Raw genomic sequence first — 16,353 nt, 5'->3', positions numbered from 1 at the left:
GTTTAAAAGCATAAGAAATCTCCTGGTGTTTTTCTTCACCCTTGCCCCACCTCCTCGCTGGCATAGCATGGCATAGTCAGAAAAAAGCAACCCAATCCCCAGTTCCCTCCCTGAAGACAGAAGGAGAAAAATGAAACTTGTTTGCAATATTCTGGACTGTCTATAGGCTTCCCAGTAGACTAGTTTCTGTCTCATCTGACTTGGAGCTCATACAGGAAACGGCATAGCTTGGACCTCAGGTTGGAAGCTATACAAGGTAATGAAGATAACAACATGTGAAAATTTCAGGGGGGGTCTAAAGGCCCATATATGCCAGGTACAAGGGGTTATAGGTAGAGGAATATGATAGAACACCTAAGGCCACAAAAAAAAAAAAAAAAGAAAGAAAGAAAGAAAAGAAAAGAAAAGAAAAACTGAGGTGAGACTCTTTGGGAAATTAAGACATGTAAAAGCAGCCAAGGAAAATTAGGAGGAAAAAAAGGTGGCACACACACAGGCAAGACTAGACACATGCCCAGAAAACATCTGAGAAGATCTAAAGCCATCACCCCACTGTGATCTTAATGCTTAGGATCCCGCCAACTTTCAACAACAACAACAACAAACACAGGCAAAGAAACAGCATAACATAGCTCATTCAAAAGGATAAAGTATATCTCTAGAAACTGTCTTAAAGAACACACACTGGACTTACTAGACAAAGATTTTAAAACACACACACATACACATATATACACACATATTTTTTTTTCAAAGAGCTAAAGAAAACCTAGACAAAGTCATCAGGAAGAAGCTATATCAGCAAGGTGAAAATATCAGTAAAGAGAATGTATTAAAAAAATAAAATTTCTGGAGCTGAAAAATAACAGTATCTGAATAGAAAAATTCACCATAGAAGTTCAACAATGGATTCAAACAGGAAGAATAGGAAAACTTGAAGACAAGTCATTTTAAATTATTTCATCTGTAGAGCAAAAAGTGACAGAATGGGGAAAAGTGAACAGACCCTGAGGGACATACACAACATCAGTAAGCAGATAAATATACACATTGCAGAAATCCCAAAAAGAAGAAAGAAACAGGGCAAAGAGATTATTTGAAGAATTAATGTCTGGAAACCTCTCAAATTTGAGGAGACATAGATATACAAATCTGAGAATCTTCAGTTAACTCCAGGTAGCATTAACAAAAAGACCAAACCAAGACACATTACAATCAAACTGTCAGAGCCAAAGACAAAAAGAGATTCTTGACAGGAGCAAGAGAAAAGCATGTGTGAGTGATCCCCAATAAGACTATTAGTGAATATCTCACCAGAAATCTTGCAGGGCAGTGACAGAAGGATGATACAATCAAAGGGCTGAAGGGAAAGGTAAAAAAAAAACCTATCAACCAAGAATTCTACATCCAGCATAACTGTCCTTCAAAAAATGAGGGAGAAATTAAGACGTTCTCAAATAAAAGTGGAGGGAGTTTGATAACACTAGAATCGACTTATGAGAAATGCTACACAGACTCCCTCAAGTTGAATGAAAAGATGCTAGACAGTGACTTTAAGCCACAGGAAAATACAAAGTTCTCCAACAGAAGTGAATGTCAAAAAGAATGAAACTTTGCCATTTGCAACAATGTGGATATAACTAGAGGGTATTATGCTGAACAAAATAAGTCAGTCAGAGAAAGACAAATACCATACAGGGAGGTAGAGGTGTAAAGGAGTAGTTTTTGTGTGTAACTGAAGTTTAGTTGGCACCGATATAAAAATAGAATGTAATAACTTTAGGACAGTATCTGTAATCTCCATGGTAACCACAATGAAAATACTATAGAACATACACAAAAGAAATGAAAAGGGAATTGAAACTTGTAATTCTAAAAAATCAACTAAATACAAAGGAAATTAGTAATGGAGGAAATACAGGAGAGCAAAGCTATAAAACATAGAGAAAACAAATTAAAAATGACCAAAGTAAATTCTTCCTTAGCAATAATTCCTTTAAATATAAATGGATTAAATTCCCTAATGAAAAGACCTAGATTTCGACTCAAACAATGCTATAGATCAAATGAACCTAACAAATACATAGAGAACAGTCCATCCAAAATACACATTTTTCTCAAATATATACAAATGGAACATTCTCCAAGGCAGATCATATGTTAGGCCACAACACAAGTTTAAATCATTTTAAAAGACTGAAGTCATATAATGTATCTTTTCTGATCACAACAGAATGAAACTAGAAACAACAGCAAAAAGAACAATGAAAAATTCACACCTCAAATTCCCAGAAATATGTGAGAATAAAACAACACACTCTTAAAAACAACCAATGATTCAAGGAAATTAGGAAATACCTTGAGACAAATGAAAATAAAAATTCAACATAACCTTACAAGATGCAGCAAAAGTGGTGTTAAGAGGGAAATTTATACCAGTAAACACATTAAAAAGGAAGAAAGGTCTTATGTCAACATCTAACTTTTCACTTTAGGGAACTAGAAAAAAGAAACAAACTAAACTCAAAGGTAGCAGACGGAAGGAAATAATAAAGATTAGAATAGTGACAATAACAGGTAATTAAAAAAAAAAAAAACAACAAAACCAAGAGTTAGTTCTTTGGAAAGATTAACAAAATTGATAAAACTTTAGTAAGACAAACTAGCATAGCAACATTATTCACAATAGGCAGAAGCAACCTAGGTGTCCATTCATGAATGAATGGATAAAATGTGATACAGACATACAAAAAATTATGATTCTGTCTTAAAAAGGAAGGAAATTCTGACACCTGCTACATGTGCTACAACAAGAATGAACCTTGAAGACATTCTAAGTAAAAGAAGCTAGTCATAACAGGACAAACACTGTATGATTTTACTTATATGAAGTACCTAGAGTGGTCAACTTCATAGCAACAGAAAGTAGAATGGTGGTTGCCAGAGGTTATGGAGAGGGGAGGTGGGACGTTAATGTTTAATGGAAAGTTTCAGTATCAGAAGATGGAAAAGTTCAGGAAATGGATGGTAATACTGTTTGCACAACAATGTAAATGTATGTGAACTCTACACTTTAAAATGGTAAGAGTAGTAAATTTTCTGTTATGTATATTTTGCCACAACAAAAAATAAAATAATTATGTTATACCCAGAATTTTTTTTTTAATTTCTGGTATACTACTTCCGTATTTAAGAATGCTTCTGAGCCATATTCCTGGATGACCTTCCCTACAACCCCTGCCTCTACCTCCAGCACCCAATCTACTACAACCTGCTGAATCATCTCAGTAATCCCATCTTCCTTGCAAAAATCTAGGCTAATAATTTCCTGGCTTCTTACTTCTTTCATGATTAGGGTTTCTAGGTTTAATTAAGAAGTTAAAAAGTACAAGATAGTCAGCTAAACTTGATTTACAATGAATACATTTTTATGTAAATTATGAATATTATAATGTAGGTACATCCCATGCAACATTAAGGACATATTTATATTAAAAAATATACTCCTTCTTGTTTAGCTGAAATTCAAATTAAACTGAGCACCTTGTGTTTTATTTGCCTACCCTATAAATGGTCAAGGAATTCCTTTGGTCTATGTGTGCTCTGAACATTCCAAACGATTGACTCAAAAGCATGGTTTTTTAAAGATTGTATTTATTTGTCAGAGAGCGAGAAAGAGCACAGCAAGGGGAGCAGTAGGTAGATGAAGCAGGCTCCCTGCTTAGCAAGGAGACCGATGTAGGACACTGGGATCATGCCCTGAGCCGAAGGCAGCCATTTAACCAACTGAGCCACCCAGGCGCCCCAACTCAACAGCAATTTTTGTAGATGTATTAATTTTTTTAATAAATTACTAATTTCTCAGCATGATTCTTCTAATTTTTATATACTATTAGATTAATTATTCCCATTCCTGCCTTTTGATTGCCTCCAAATATTACATGCAAGGATAAGATACTTTCTCCCCAAAACTGATTTTTTATCACCTATGTTTTGAATAAAATGTGTATCACACAGCACTTTTTTGGTAGGTAGCCAAAAGATGTACCTTGAAAAGTCATCAACTGTAATTTTATAACCACAAAAAGTCCTGCTGTCTTACAGGTAAGGGCCCATCCATTTAAGCTCTTCTCCATGTAGGACTGAGCCAGTAAGTACGCCACTGGTACTGGTACTGGGACACCAGTTGGTGGGTTTTTCAGTTACCAAGACATCACATATGGCAGCTCTGACACTGGGAGGATGAATGTCAGTCCTTGTGCCTGTCTATCCCTTCAGCACTTTGCCACCTAAGACAACACTGAAATATATCTTTTAGAAAACAACTATTACAAACCCCTCCAATTAAAGATCTCAGGCAGTGGAAAAGAAAGCATTCCTGTGTTGAAAGGAACTGTGAGCCCCTAGTCTGAGAGGTCACCTAGGACTATTTACTCCCAGTAGGAGACAGCTGAAGATCAAAGAGGAGGCTCCTTGCTTTTACCTGGAGTGGCACCACCCTGGACATCAGGTGATCAAAATAAAGGTCCACTGCTTCCGTGAAGCCCTTGTAAGTTGTTCTCAGCCTCATGCCAGAGTCTTGGAGTAACCAGCTTGAATAAAAGGGGGGGGGGGATTAGTTTCACTGTCTGTGGGTTTATTCTGGATAGGGTGATGGTGGGGGAGAAAAGCAGCTTCAGAGTCCTGGGGAGTGAGACCATTCCCACCCCACTCAGCCAGGAAGGCGGATTGTGCAAACAGATCCAGAGAGATCTGTTTGCTCCAGCCCTGCACTCTGCACTGCTTCCCTACAAAAAGACAACCAGCACAGCTAGGGATTTTATTTCCAGCGTTATGGCTATATAGATAGGCCTGGCTGCCAGGCAGTGTGAGAAAAGCTTTTCACTGAACGCAAGGCCCAGCGTTGAAGCATTTACTCTAAAATCTCATTACAAATTAGTGAAGCCAAAGGGGTTAAGGAATCACTGGGGCCAGATGCAACCTTCCAGTGTCACCCAGAAAACCAGTCCTGACACAGAGGCCATCAGAGGCTAATCCGACTTCTCCCCCAGCTGTCCTGGCTGGCGGGGGAGGGGAGCACATTAGCATCAGCCTCCTTAGCTCTTCAGACCTCAGCTCAGGGGAGTTGCAGGTGAGGAAGAAGGGGAATGTTTTCCACAACTTGTCCATTGTCATTGCATTCCCCAGATCATATTATTCCTTCCAGACCTGGAGTCAGAAAGTTTTCCTTCTCACTTGAAATTTCTGAGAAAACATTTATATTTTCTTATAAAGGCTCTGAGGGCTCTCCTAAATTGGAAGCCCTGAACAGGTCAGAAAATGATCAATTTAGGTAGGTAAAAATGCCTGAGGAAAGAGCAGCTTCCTCGAGATGGATACCTCCACCCTCCATCTCACCTAGAAGGGTCTAGCTTCTCATCAACACTGGGTCTCTGCTTATTTGGGCCTCCCTAGGGTGTGTCCATATGCCAGGATATGAATGGACAGTGCTGCCCAGGAGGAGGGCTAAGTGCTGGAGCTTCTGAGCTAACACTTCAATTCTGTCCTCCTGGCAGCTCCGGCTGAACCTGAGGACATCGCTGACACAGAGATTTCTAATCCCTAGGTGCAGGGGGAGGGCACTCCGGCTGTGTGCACAGCCTTGTCAAGGGCACAGAGACAGGGAGGTGATCCTAGGGATCAAAGGAAATGGAGATAGAGGCTGCTTGGATCCCTAGGGTAGGGCTGTGTTGCGCTGGAGAGGAAAGAGAAAACAAGGCCTGGGCTGGTGGCTGTGCAGTGGGGAGAGGCCATTCCCGAAGGAGACCACAAGGCAAACAGGACCAGTCTTCCTCCCTCTTGGGGCAGCATGGGGTAGGGAGAAAGTGGATCTAACCATCTGGAACACCCTAAAGATAGGAAAGATTATATCTATTAACAAAAAAGTCTTTTTTGTGGAAAGTTAATGGCAGTAATAATGAGGACAAGGAATGAATGCGGTACCAGGTGATTACTGTCCAGATTTCTCCTCCAACCTCAGACAACTCTACTGACCTTAGTGGAGACTATACATAGTCTCCTAACATAATTCATTCAAGCCTGAAATTTGAAGATAAAACAAAAATATTAATTTGTGCTTCTTATACTTTATCAAATAAAGTGACATCATTTAAAATGGCCTCCTTTGGTACCACTTATTCTGAAAAAGAATTTCAGTACAAAATGAAAAATATACTTTTGTAGCAAAATTAAACCTACATTTGTGATCACTATTTTGCACAAGCTCAGAGGACAGTTCAAGCCACAGCTGGAGCCCCACATAGCCCCCACTCACCTGGGCAAGCCCCCGAGGTCAATCTCACTGCAGATATAAGGGCCTGGACGCAGAATCACCCACAACCCGATCTCCGCAGCCATCAGCACAAAGGCCCTAGGGAGGTCAGCGTCAGCAACTCTCAAGACACAGAGGAGGAGGGTGGAGACAAGTCCAGCATCCCAAGGTGGTGGAGCTGCCCAGCTCCTCTCCTCCCTGCCTTCAGAGGCCCTGGGAGCTGGGTTCTCACCTGCTCCCAGACTAGGACCTTCTGCCCAGCCCCACTGGGGGCATAAGGATGAAGGGTATTAGACAGGGTACGGGGGTCCTAACAGTGAACCTGACCCCAACTGCCTTGCTACCAGAGAGGGGCAACCCCTGTCCCAGCCCAGGTGGTTGGACCACACTGCAAAGCAGGACAGACACTGGGGTTTAGGCACTGATGGGCTATAGCGAAGAGGTTTGGACTCAGAGTAGGCAGACCCAGACCCCCAGGAGTAACAGGTTCGTCGCGAGACAGCATGTGGGTCCTGAGAATAAGGCTCCTGACCTGCCTTTCTCTGGTTCTCAAAGCAGAACCGAGATGGTCCCATGGTTCCTAATCAACCCCAAGGGGTCACCTCTCTGCTTCCCAACCCCAGGCCAGGCCACAGAAGCAGCAACAGCACTTACTCCAGGTCCAGGTTCCCAGAGAAGTCAAATTTGCCTCTTTCTGGTTCATGGAGGTTCCATGGCACATAGCTGTAATAGAAGATATTTACAGGATTGAGCTTTTCATTTATTCTAGTTTGTTGTCTAGATTACCTCCTTTATCCCTAAAATGTCTGAGGATATATTAGGTACATTGTTGTAATGGTGTCATGATTGTAACCAAGAACTAAGTGAAGAGATCTAGGGACCTTAGAGAATCCAGGGCCAGTCCCTGGATGGGGTGTGGGGGCTAATATGTCATCTCCTTAGGAGAAGTGAGAGAAGGCCAGTAAGATTTCGGTAAAGCCTAAGATGGGACCACCGGTCAGCTTGAGCATGCACTCCACTCCCCGACTTCCTCCTCCCTCCCCACCTCTCTCGTTTTTCCTTCATCAGAGGAAAAAAAGGTAATTTATTAAGAGAAAGAGTTAAAAGTAAAATAAGAGGAAACCTCAGTGGTCAGTCCTATTTTTACTGATGCAACCAAAATTCCAAAGAATTCTTTCCTTGTATTCTCTTGAAAAGATAAGAAAATAAAATAAGTTCTTTAAAGGGCCCAACTCAAGAGGCAGAGATATGGGCTGATGTATGACAGTAACACACATCAGTAACCAGTAACAGCTGGTCCTCTCCTGGACCCCCACCCACCCCAGCTTCCAATGGAACCCTCTTCAGCTGCAAAGAATGTGCTCAGGTATAGGGAGAGGAGGTTTGCTTGCTTCTAATTCAGACTCAGGAGTTCTGTGTTTGAGAAAATACAGATTACCTAGCTTTAATAACATAGAATGCTTAGCTTGCCATATTCCCACAAGACTGAGGAGTCCTGTGATGTGTGAATGTACCCATAGGACCAGAATTTACATATGCAAATAAATGGATCCTTTTAAGTAATCTTTCTGGAAAATTATATACATTTGTTTCAGCTATGTTGTGATGGCCCAGAACATTCCTGTAATTCTTTTTAGAAATTGTCTACAAAGCTACCTCATAAACTGTTCAAGAAAATCTATAATCACATATTTCTGCCTGAAAATGCTTTCCCAAGGAAGCTATTTTGAAAAAGATCTTACTCATTTGCTGAATAAACTGAGGGGTGGTGTGCTTGTTTAAATATATCTATATCTATCTAGCTAGCTACCTAGGTAGCTAAATATCTATATCTAAATATATCTAAATATATCTAAAATATCTAAATATATCTATATCTAGCCTAGATATAGATATATCAATGTATATAGATATAGACGTATATATATTCGATAATTTAATCACCTCCTACACCTACACTCCCCTCCTTCACTGTATACCTTTGTATGCCATTGCTCTTTCTATTCCTCTAAAGCTTATACATCCAGCCTGTCTTCTCATCCACACAAACGGGGAGCGCTGTGCAGGTGAGGGAAGGCAGTTGTTATACCTGGCAGTCCTGTGCAGAGGACTGGGCTCCTCCTATATTTTTCCTCACAAAATTCAGCCCAAAGATTCTCTTCAGGGACAGCTCACATTCAGGATCTGGCAGGGCTGATCCTGCCAGATGGAGACCCACCGTCTGGGCTGCCTTAAAGAAGCCCAAGACACAGATGCCACAGATGCCCATGCTTGGTGGTGGGGTGGGGCAGCACTCACGTGGTGAGGGTATTCAAGCCACAGGCTTTCATCTTCAGCAAGCGGTCCCTCCAGTATTCCTTGGGCACCCGGAAATAGTGCATGGAGCCCCCAAAGATCCAGAAAGTGGAGTCCTCCAGCATGAAGTATTGGCCATTGGCCTTAAGCCCTGACTGCCGGTGTTTTAGCCATGCAGGGATCAGATTATACCAATCCGACCTGCAAAGAGAAAAGGCAGCTGAGACTTGGCTCCTTCTCAACAATGAGCAGGGGTACAGAGTCTTAGGAGAGAGGCTTTTTCTCCTCCTCCACAGGCCCTCCTTTTTTCTAAGAGGTCCTGCTTCCGAGGCCTTCAGAAAAAGCTCCCTACCTTCTGATTTAGTCAAACGTTAGAAGGAGTCTTTCTTTAGTACACTCATCTGCACCCCACTGCAAGGGAAGAGCAAGCTGAGGCCGTTGTCAGGAACAAGACAAACACAAAGGTCAATGAGGAAACTATGTGCTAACAGGAGAGAGGACATGGTGGGGGCACACAGCATTGAAAGGGTATTCGCAGGGGAGTACAGGGTACCCAGGACAAGTGTGGCACGCAGGTTCCTACAATGGCCAGCTCTTCCAGGCCATTCGACTTAACATCAAAGCAACAGCTACTTCAAATGGTACCTCTGAGCCACCCCACGGTCACAGCTGCCCGGCTTGAGGTGTAAATACCTAGAAGGAGGTTAGAAACAGCATCTGTTCATTGACCAACTTTCCAAGTCTTAATTATTAACTAAAGATTAAGTTCAAGAGATAATCCAGCACAACAGAGAGCCCCATCTGGGAGGGTGGTTGGAAAGTGTTAGTCCCTAAAAAATCAGGTCTTGACCGAGGGGAGTCCCCTCAAACTAATTCTCATGATTAGAATTCCCTCCCTCTCTTATCCCCAGTCTCTTAAGGCCATGGAAGAAACCCAGCAAGAGATGCTGGGGGAGACCAGAAATTGAGGAGTTTGAGGACAGGAAAGCGCAGTGTGAGTCTGAGAGGAAAGCAAATTTCCCGGATCTGCCTTTTCTACACCCACTTTTCATTACAATTCCTGACACTAGAGGGCGTATTGCCCCCGCAGGGCTCTTCTGCGTTAAAAAAAAGCTCCCTAAACTGCTGCCCACCTGTCTTTCTATTCATTTTGTAACACTGGCTACAACTGTGCCACTGAGAGACATGCTCTGTTTAAGGCCCAAATTGCTCCACTCAATCAATATTGATAATCACTGACTGGAGACTGTCATCTCTTAGAAGAAACAGAAATGCATGAACAAAATTTAGGCTGAGAGTTTCCATCTTGATTCTGGATTCAACAATTTTCTGTGTCCTTCAAAGGGGCAGCTCCTTCACAGAGCTCTGGTCTCTCTGGGGACCAGCAGTGCAGGTCACGGGGGCACAGGGCACATGCATGTTGCACATCCATAGATGACTCTCCCAGTGTGATCATGGGATGAGCCATCCCTTCCACTCTCCATCTCTGCCACAGCTCTGTCCCTTTCCTACGTCCTTTCCCTACATGCCAGCCAGCTTCTCCTCTGCCTACAATGCCAAGTGCTTCAGCTCTGAACATAAACTTGCATACGCTACACTGCAAAACAGCCAGAGCCCTGCGATTGATGGGGGGGAAAAATGTTAATGGCATTTAGTGAAAATCCAGTGCAGGTGTGCGTGCTCCTCAGGAAGCTGGCTCCCATCCTAACAAAGCTTCTCCAAGCCACAGTCCTCATGGTCCTATACGGCATTCTGACACATACAGTCTTTCTACACCTCAGTGCACACTCGGATAATTACAAGTCGGTGTCAGAGTGCTGTTGTAAGGCAAGCACAGAGATAAGCCCAAGGCTGGCCTCTGGGGCATATGACCCATGGAATCCTCCAGGTCCCCATGCTTAGAAGGCTCTCTTGCAAAAAGTAGTTAAATAAGCCATAGAGATCTAATGTACAGTATAGTGAATATAGACCGTATTGTACTATAAATATGTCACGTGATAAATATTGTTAGAGTGTCAATCACATTACAATATATAAATGTATCAGAGCGCACACTGTATACATGGTTTCAGACACTATCTCCATCCTGAAATTCTCAATGTTTTTTAGACAAAGGCCCTACATTTTCATTGTGTACCGGGCTCTACAAATTAGGTAGTCTGGCTTAGCAAGGGCAGAGGACAGTAGCTGAAATAAATATACATATACACACACACACACACATATGTAATTGTCAAATGAAGAAATTGTCTAAATTATCCAGGTAGAGTCAGAGAAAGCTTTGCCAAGAAGATGACACTGTCACAGGTTGGAAGGCAGACAATATGAGAGAGCATAAATTATCTAAATTATCCAGGTACAGCCAGAGAAAGCTTTGTCCAAGATGACACTATCACAAGTTTGAAGGCAGACAATATGAGAAAGCAGAAGGAACTAGGGGCAAAAGCATTAAAAAGTGAGAGCATATCTACTCAAGGACTAGCAAGCAGACAGGTGAGGAGGCTGTGTGAGCATGTGGATAGCCTGGGGCCTCTCGACAACACGGGCCTGGCCTAGCACACACCAGTCCCAACCGCCAGCTACTAGTCTGTGACCGGTACAGAAACTGAGATACTGGGGCACCTGGGTGGCTCAGGTGGTTAAGCAACTGCCTTCAGCTCAGGTCATGATCCAGGAATCCCAGGATTGAGTCCCTCATGCATCCAGCTACCTTCTCGGTGGGGAGTCTGCTTCTCTCTCTGGCCTTCCCCTCTCCATGTCCTCTCTCTCTCCCCCTCTCTCATTCTCTCTCAAATAAATAAATGAAGTCTTTAAAAAAAAAAAGAAAGAAAGAAAGAAACATACTTTTAGAGCAATACATGTCATTTTGTCTGTTGAAGCTCATCATAAAAGACTGGGGCACATACTTTGTGAATCTTTTCATTTCCTTTTTCTAGTATCTGTTTTCAATGTATTCGATAAAGTAACATTGGGGGGAAAAAGACTTTTAAAGAAGAAAAGGAAAATGATGCTGCAGCACAGAGAGAGTGAGAAGTACTACTTGAGATCAGAAACAACAGTCTGTCTTTGGGCAGTTGTGATCAGAGCTGAGAGAACAAACATATTGACCCATTGGGTTTAACAGGCTTAGTAACCAAATGATGCAGGATGCGTGAGACCAAAACGGTGTGAAATCGCTTCATCAGCACCCTTCCTAGCACTTGACTGAGGTCGGCCAGTAGGACAAGAAGGAGGTTCGGGTTTAGCCACAGCTGTTTTCACAGCTGGCCCCATATCTGAATCACCTGGGAAGCTTAAAACTAAGGAATGCTATAAACATTGGGGTACAGATGGCCCTTCTTTTCATTACATCTGTATCTTTGGGGTAAATACCCAGTAGTGCAATTGCAGTCACCAAACTGTGGAAAGAACCAAGATGCCCTTCATCAGACAAATGGATAAGGAAGATGTGGTCCATATACACTACGGAGTATTATGCCTCCATCACAAAGGATGAATACCCAACTTTTGTAGCAACATGGACGGGACTGGAAGAGATTATGCTGAGTGAAATAAGTCAAGGAGAGAGAGTCAATTATCATATGGTTTCACTTATTTGTGGAGCATAACAAATATCATGGAGGACATAGGGAGATGGAGAGGAGAAGGGAGTTGAGGGAAATTGGAAGGGGAGGTGAATCACGAGAGACTATGAACTCTGAAAAACAATCTGAGGGTTTTGAAGGGGGGGGAGGGTGGGAGTTGGGGTGAGCCTGGTGGTGGGAATTATGGAGGGCACGTATTGCATGGAGCACTGGGTGTGGTGCATAAACAATGAATTCTGTTATGCTGAAAAGAAATTTTAAAAAAGAAAAAAAAAACAAGGAATGTGCAGGCCCCACCCCTGACCAATTAATGATGGTGGAGGTGGAGCCCAGGGATTGGTGGTATTTACAAGCTCCTCCACAGACCCCATGAGGCTGAGCCCCTGGAGGGTTTTACAGGAGGGCTTAGGGCAAATCAGGGGCCCCAGTGGCCAGAGATGGGAGAACAGGAAGTGCCATAGATTTCACTACTTGGAAATTTTGTCGACAGCCACTCATGGGCAAAGAAAATTAATTTCACCCCCTCCTTTCTACTTCCCACAGCCCCCAGGACCCAGAACTCCTATTGCTCCACAGGACTGCAGTTGTGTTATACTACAGTTCAAACGTCATTTGTGTATAATCTGGGGACCTCGTTACTATTTTCTCAAAAGAGAAAAGTTCCACTTTCCAAGTGACTTAGAAAGGATATTTCAGAATACAGTTCTAGGGGCACCTGAGTGGTTCAGTTCATTAGGCCCTGAGATCAAGATCTCGGGTCATGAGCTCAAGCCCCATGTTGGGCTCCACACTGGGCATGGCACCTACTTAAATAATAATAATAATAATAATAATAATACAGTTTTTCCAAGGGACCACCTATATGGGGAAACAAAAACAAGAACAATATCTGTAAGAGGAGGATCTGGACACGAATCCTGGCCCTACCCTTGTAGCATGGCCTCCTTGGGTCAGTGACACGAGCCGTGTGGGAATGAGTTTCTTCCTCTGTGAAACGGGGTGAATGCCTGTCCTAACTGCTGTGAAGGTCAGATATAAATGGAATACTCTGTAATGTGTTATAACAGAGTTTGTCACCATTTGAAATAAGTTTATTTTTGCATGCTTTGCATATTAGAGAATAGCCTCAGTGAGGTTCTTTTATGTCCTTAACATGGAATAATCCCAATCTTTCCATTCTTAACCATTTAATTTACTATCTAATCACATTTTATATGGAAGATTTTGTCCCATCATATTACAATTTCTAAAATGTTACAACGAAAAGTTTTATCCACCAGGACCCTGTCAAACCAACCCAGCCCCCTGACCAGTGTCAGCAAACCCCAGGTGTGGGCCAAAGCCACCCTGCCTCCTGTCTTTGTGCAGCCAGCAAGCTACAAATGTCTTTCACTTTTTTTTTTTTTTTTTTTTTTTTTGTCTTTCACATTTTTAAGTGGTTTGAAAGAAACTAAAAAAACAAGATTTGGGGACACAAAAAATTATATCAACTTCACATTTCACATTTCGATGTCCATAAATAGTTTTACTGACACCCCACCATGCCCACTCTTTCCAGTCCTGACTGGCTACTTTGGGCCACAGTGACGTTGCTATGATAAAAACATTGTACAGTCTGCAAAGCTGAACACATTTACAGGAAACTTTGCCAACTCTACCCTAAAGGATGAGGCCTAGGATACTTACATGAGGCTTCAGGTCCCCTATGACCACAGTCTGGACCTCCTAGCCACCTCCTTGCTCTGGCTCTTCCCAACCCCTCCACCCCTCCACCCCCCTTTCCTTTGGCCACAAGCTCCTGGTGTTCTGGCTGTGTCTGAGGTTTCTCATACCACACGCACAGAAGAGTTTGGTGTCCCTTAGTTTTCATCACATCTGCTCCAAAGCACACACTCTGCCTTCTTGCCTCATGTACTCACTAGGCTTTATGTACTCTCCCCTCCTGACACCCCCAGGCATTCCCTCAGGTGCCCCACCCTCCAGGCTGGCCCCAGGCTAGAACGAGGAAGAACTGATGGACAGATTCTCTTCTTAAACTCGGGGAGTATACTGACAGTCCAAGTGGTGAAAATACACACAGGCACACATAAAATTTCATTATTTTTAAAGACAGTGAAAATACAACTTAGCAATCGCTCCACTGGGCAACACTCCTTATTCACTGGCCAGAGCTTCAAAGGAACAGTCTGCAACTCACCAAGCTCATATCACTGACCTTAATTTTAAGGTGTCTCCCAAATGCTGTGAGAGCCTCCCTTTCCTTACCCACTCAGTGTAGAGGTATATACAGGGCTGGAAGTGCTCTCTGTGACCCCTTGTTCCAACATAATCTCTGCTAGTAACACACTCTCCCTAATCTGTCCCCTAGCTAATCATTGGGAAATCTCCTTTGGGCAGGGGGGTGTTGTCTCCAGATGTGGTCTGCACCTGCAGAGTATCTTCATCTGGAATTTGCTACAAATGTAGAAACTCAGGCCTTAATTGACACCTGAATCAGAATCTGCATTTCAACCAGACCCTAAGGTAAAGTTTGAGAAGCACTAATCCTTATCTTGTCCTTGATATATGTATTTATCATCCCTTCCTGGATAGAGCTTCTATTTGCTACTGTCTTTATGTGCTATCATTTTCTAGATTTTTTAAAAAAATATTTCCTCTCAGTGCTTCTTAAGAGGCATGAAGCTAACACTGCAAACAACTAAAGCTAGCTCATATCAAATACCAAATTCTGGAGAATTCAACTGTTTCCTTTCTGAAAATCTTCTGGTAGGTTACTAAATGAGTTTTTAATATAATTAATGAAAAGAATAAATTCATTGAGAAAATGAGGATGATAAATGTGGGGTTTCTCCAAGGAATTCACTGTGAGGAAATGAGATAATACACATTAGAACTTCATAAACAAGAAAGCACCATGCAAATAGTTATTAATACTGATAACAGTCATTAGTACTAGAGATCATAAATTAATAATAACCCCCATGCTTCCTGAGTTACTAACTCAGTAATAACAAAATAAAGAAAATGGAAACTGTTTGGTTACATCAGGTCAGAGAGATTTTCCTTCTAAATTAGGCCTGTTACCAAGGAGGTAATCAAATCTTCAAGAAACCTTTATTTCTGTTGCTTTTCCCAGTGAGCAAGCAATTCATGTTGAAACTTTTTTTCTTTGGATTGTAGAAAGCTTTTATTAGAAAGCTTTTATTTATTTATTTAGATTATGGGAAGTTTTGTTTTTTGGGTTTTTTTTTTTTTAAGTAATCTCTGCCCAATATGAGGCTCGAACTCAAAACCCAGAGATCAAGAGTCACATAATCCACCAACTGAGCCAGCCAAGGCGCTCCTTGTTGAAACTTTTTTTGATGAAACCAGGGCATCTGCCTTCTTTCTAGATGAAGCATATATTACTTTTTCCTGGAAATTTTGTTGCCTTTATATCTTTGCTTCATTGTAGGCTAAGTAAATTTTCAGTCTGAGAATAAACTTCTTCCTAGAAGAAGCCACATGTGTCACAATTTCTGACAAGGCCTCACACCATGTAACAAGACCTCCACATTCTGATTGCTACCATCCCTTTTGGCAGGTGATAAAGGTTGTGCAAGCTATAAACTTAACAGGTTACAGCAGAAACTAGGCAGAGGACCTGGGGCCTGAGTTCCCTATGGTGAGGAATTGACATTAGGCAGTGACTAGGAGGTTGTTGGGGGAAGAGGGACCAATCCTTCTTATGCTTTATCCCTTTCGTGGATCATGATGACAAAGGACACATTGCAGGCTCCACACAGGCTGGATGGCACCTGACATGATCAAAAGTGCTGGGTTAATCTGCTTGAATGGAAAAAGGCAGATAAGCTGGTGACAAGCTTACAACTTCTTTCATGTGAAATGGGCCCCCGAACTGATTCTCAGCTCTCAGAGACAGTCTTTCAGGTGGGGTGGGAGAAGAGCCAGATCAGTTACCTACTTGAATGATCTCCTTGAACAGAGTACGCTCATCAAGGTGGCCCTTGAAATGGCCCTTGCCATGCCAGAAGGCATCTCTGTGTCACCTGTACCTGCAAATACTGCTTAGTAATGAGGGCCATCGTAGGATTGGGAAGCTTCACTTGGAGTCACAGCCATCTCCTTCAGCTTTCTATCATGCACACAATGTGACCAGATTCA

At 42.4% G+C, this 16,353-nt stretch overlaps 1 protein-coding gene across 1 annotated transcript in view; it reads right to left on the bottom strand.

Moving 5' to 3' along the window:
• The window catches only part of LOC309840623 (beta-galactosidase-1-like protein 2), a 47,657-nt gene that overhangs the window by 24,687 nt on the left and 6,617 nt on the right, over nucleotides 1-16,353 (bottom strand). The window contains exons 2-5 of the mRNA XM_082682846.1: nucleotides 8,609-8,806; nucleotides 6,965-7,033; nucleotides 6,314-6,409; nucleotides 4,484-4,592 (exon numbers count right to left, since the gene is read on the bottom strand). Of these exons, the coding sequence (XP_082538972.1) occupies nucleotides 4,484-4,592; nucleotides 6,314-6,409; nucleotides 6,965-7,033; nucleotides 8,609-8,806 (472 nt within the window). The remainder of the gene's footprint in view (nucleotides 1-4,483; nucleotides 4,593-6,313; nucleotides 6,410-6,964; nucleotides 7,034-8,608; nucleotides 8,807-16,353) is intronic.

This window comes from Mustela nivalis, assembly GCF_964662115.1.
Source record: "Mustela nivalis genome assembly, chromosome: 9".
Lineage (NCBI taxonomy): Eukaryota > Metazoa > Chordata > Mammalia > Carnivora > Mustelidae > Mustela > Mustela nivalis.
The sequence above is the reverse complement of the archived record's forward strand: the minus strand, read 5'-3'. Positions and strand labels throughout refer to the sequence as shown.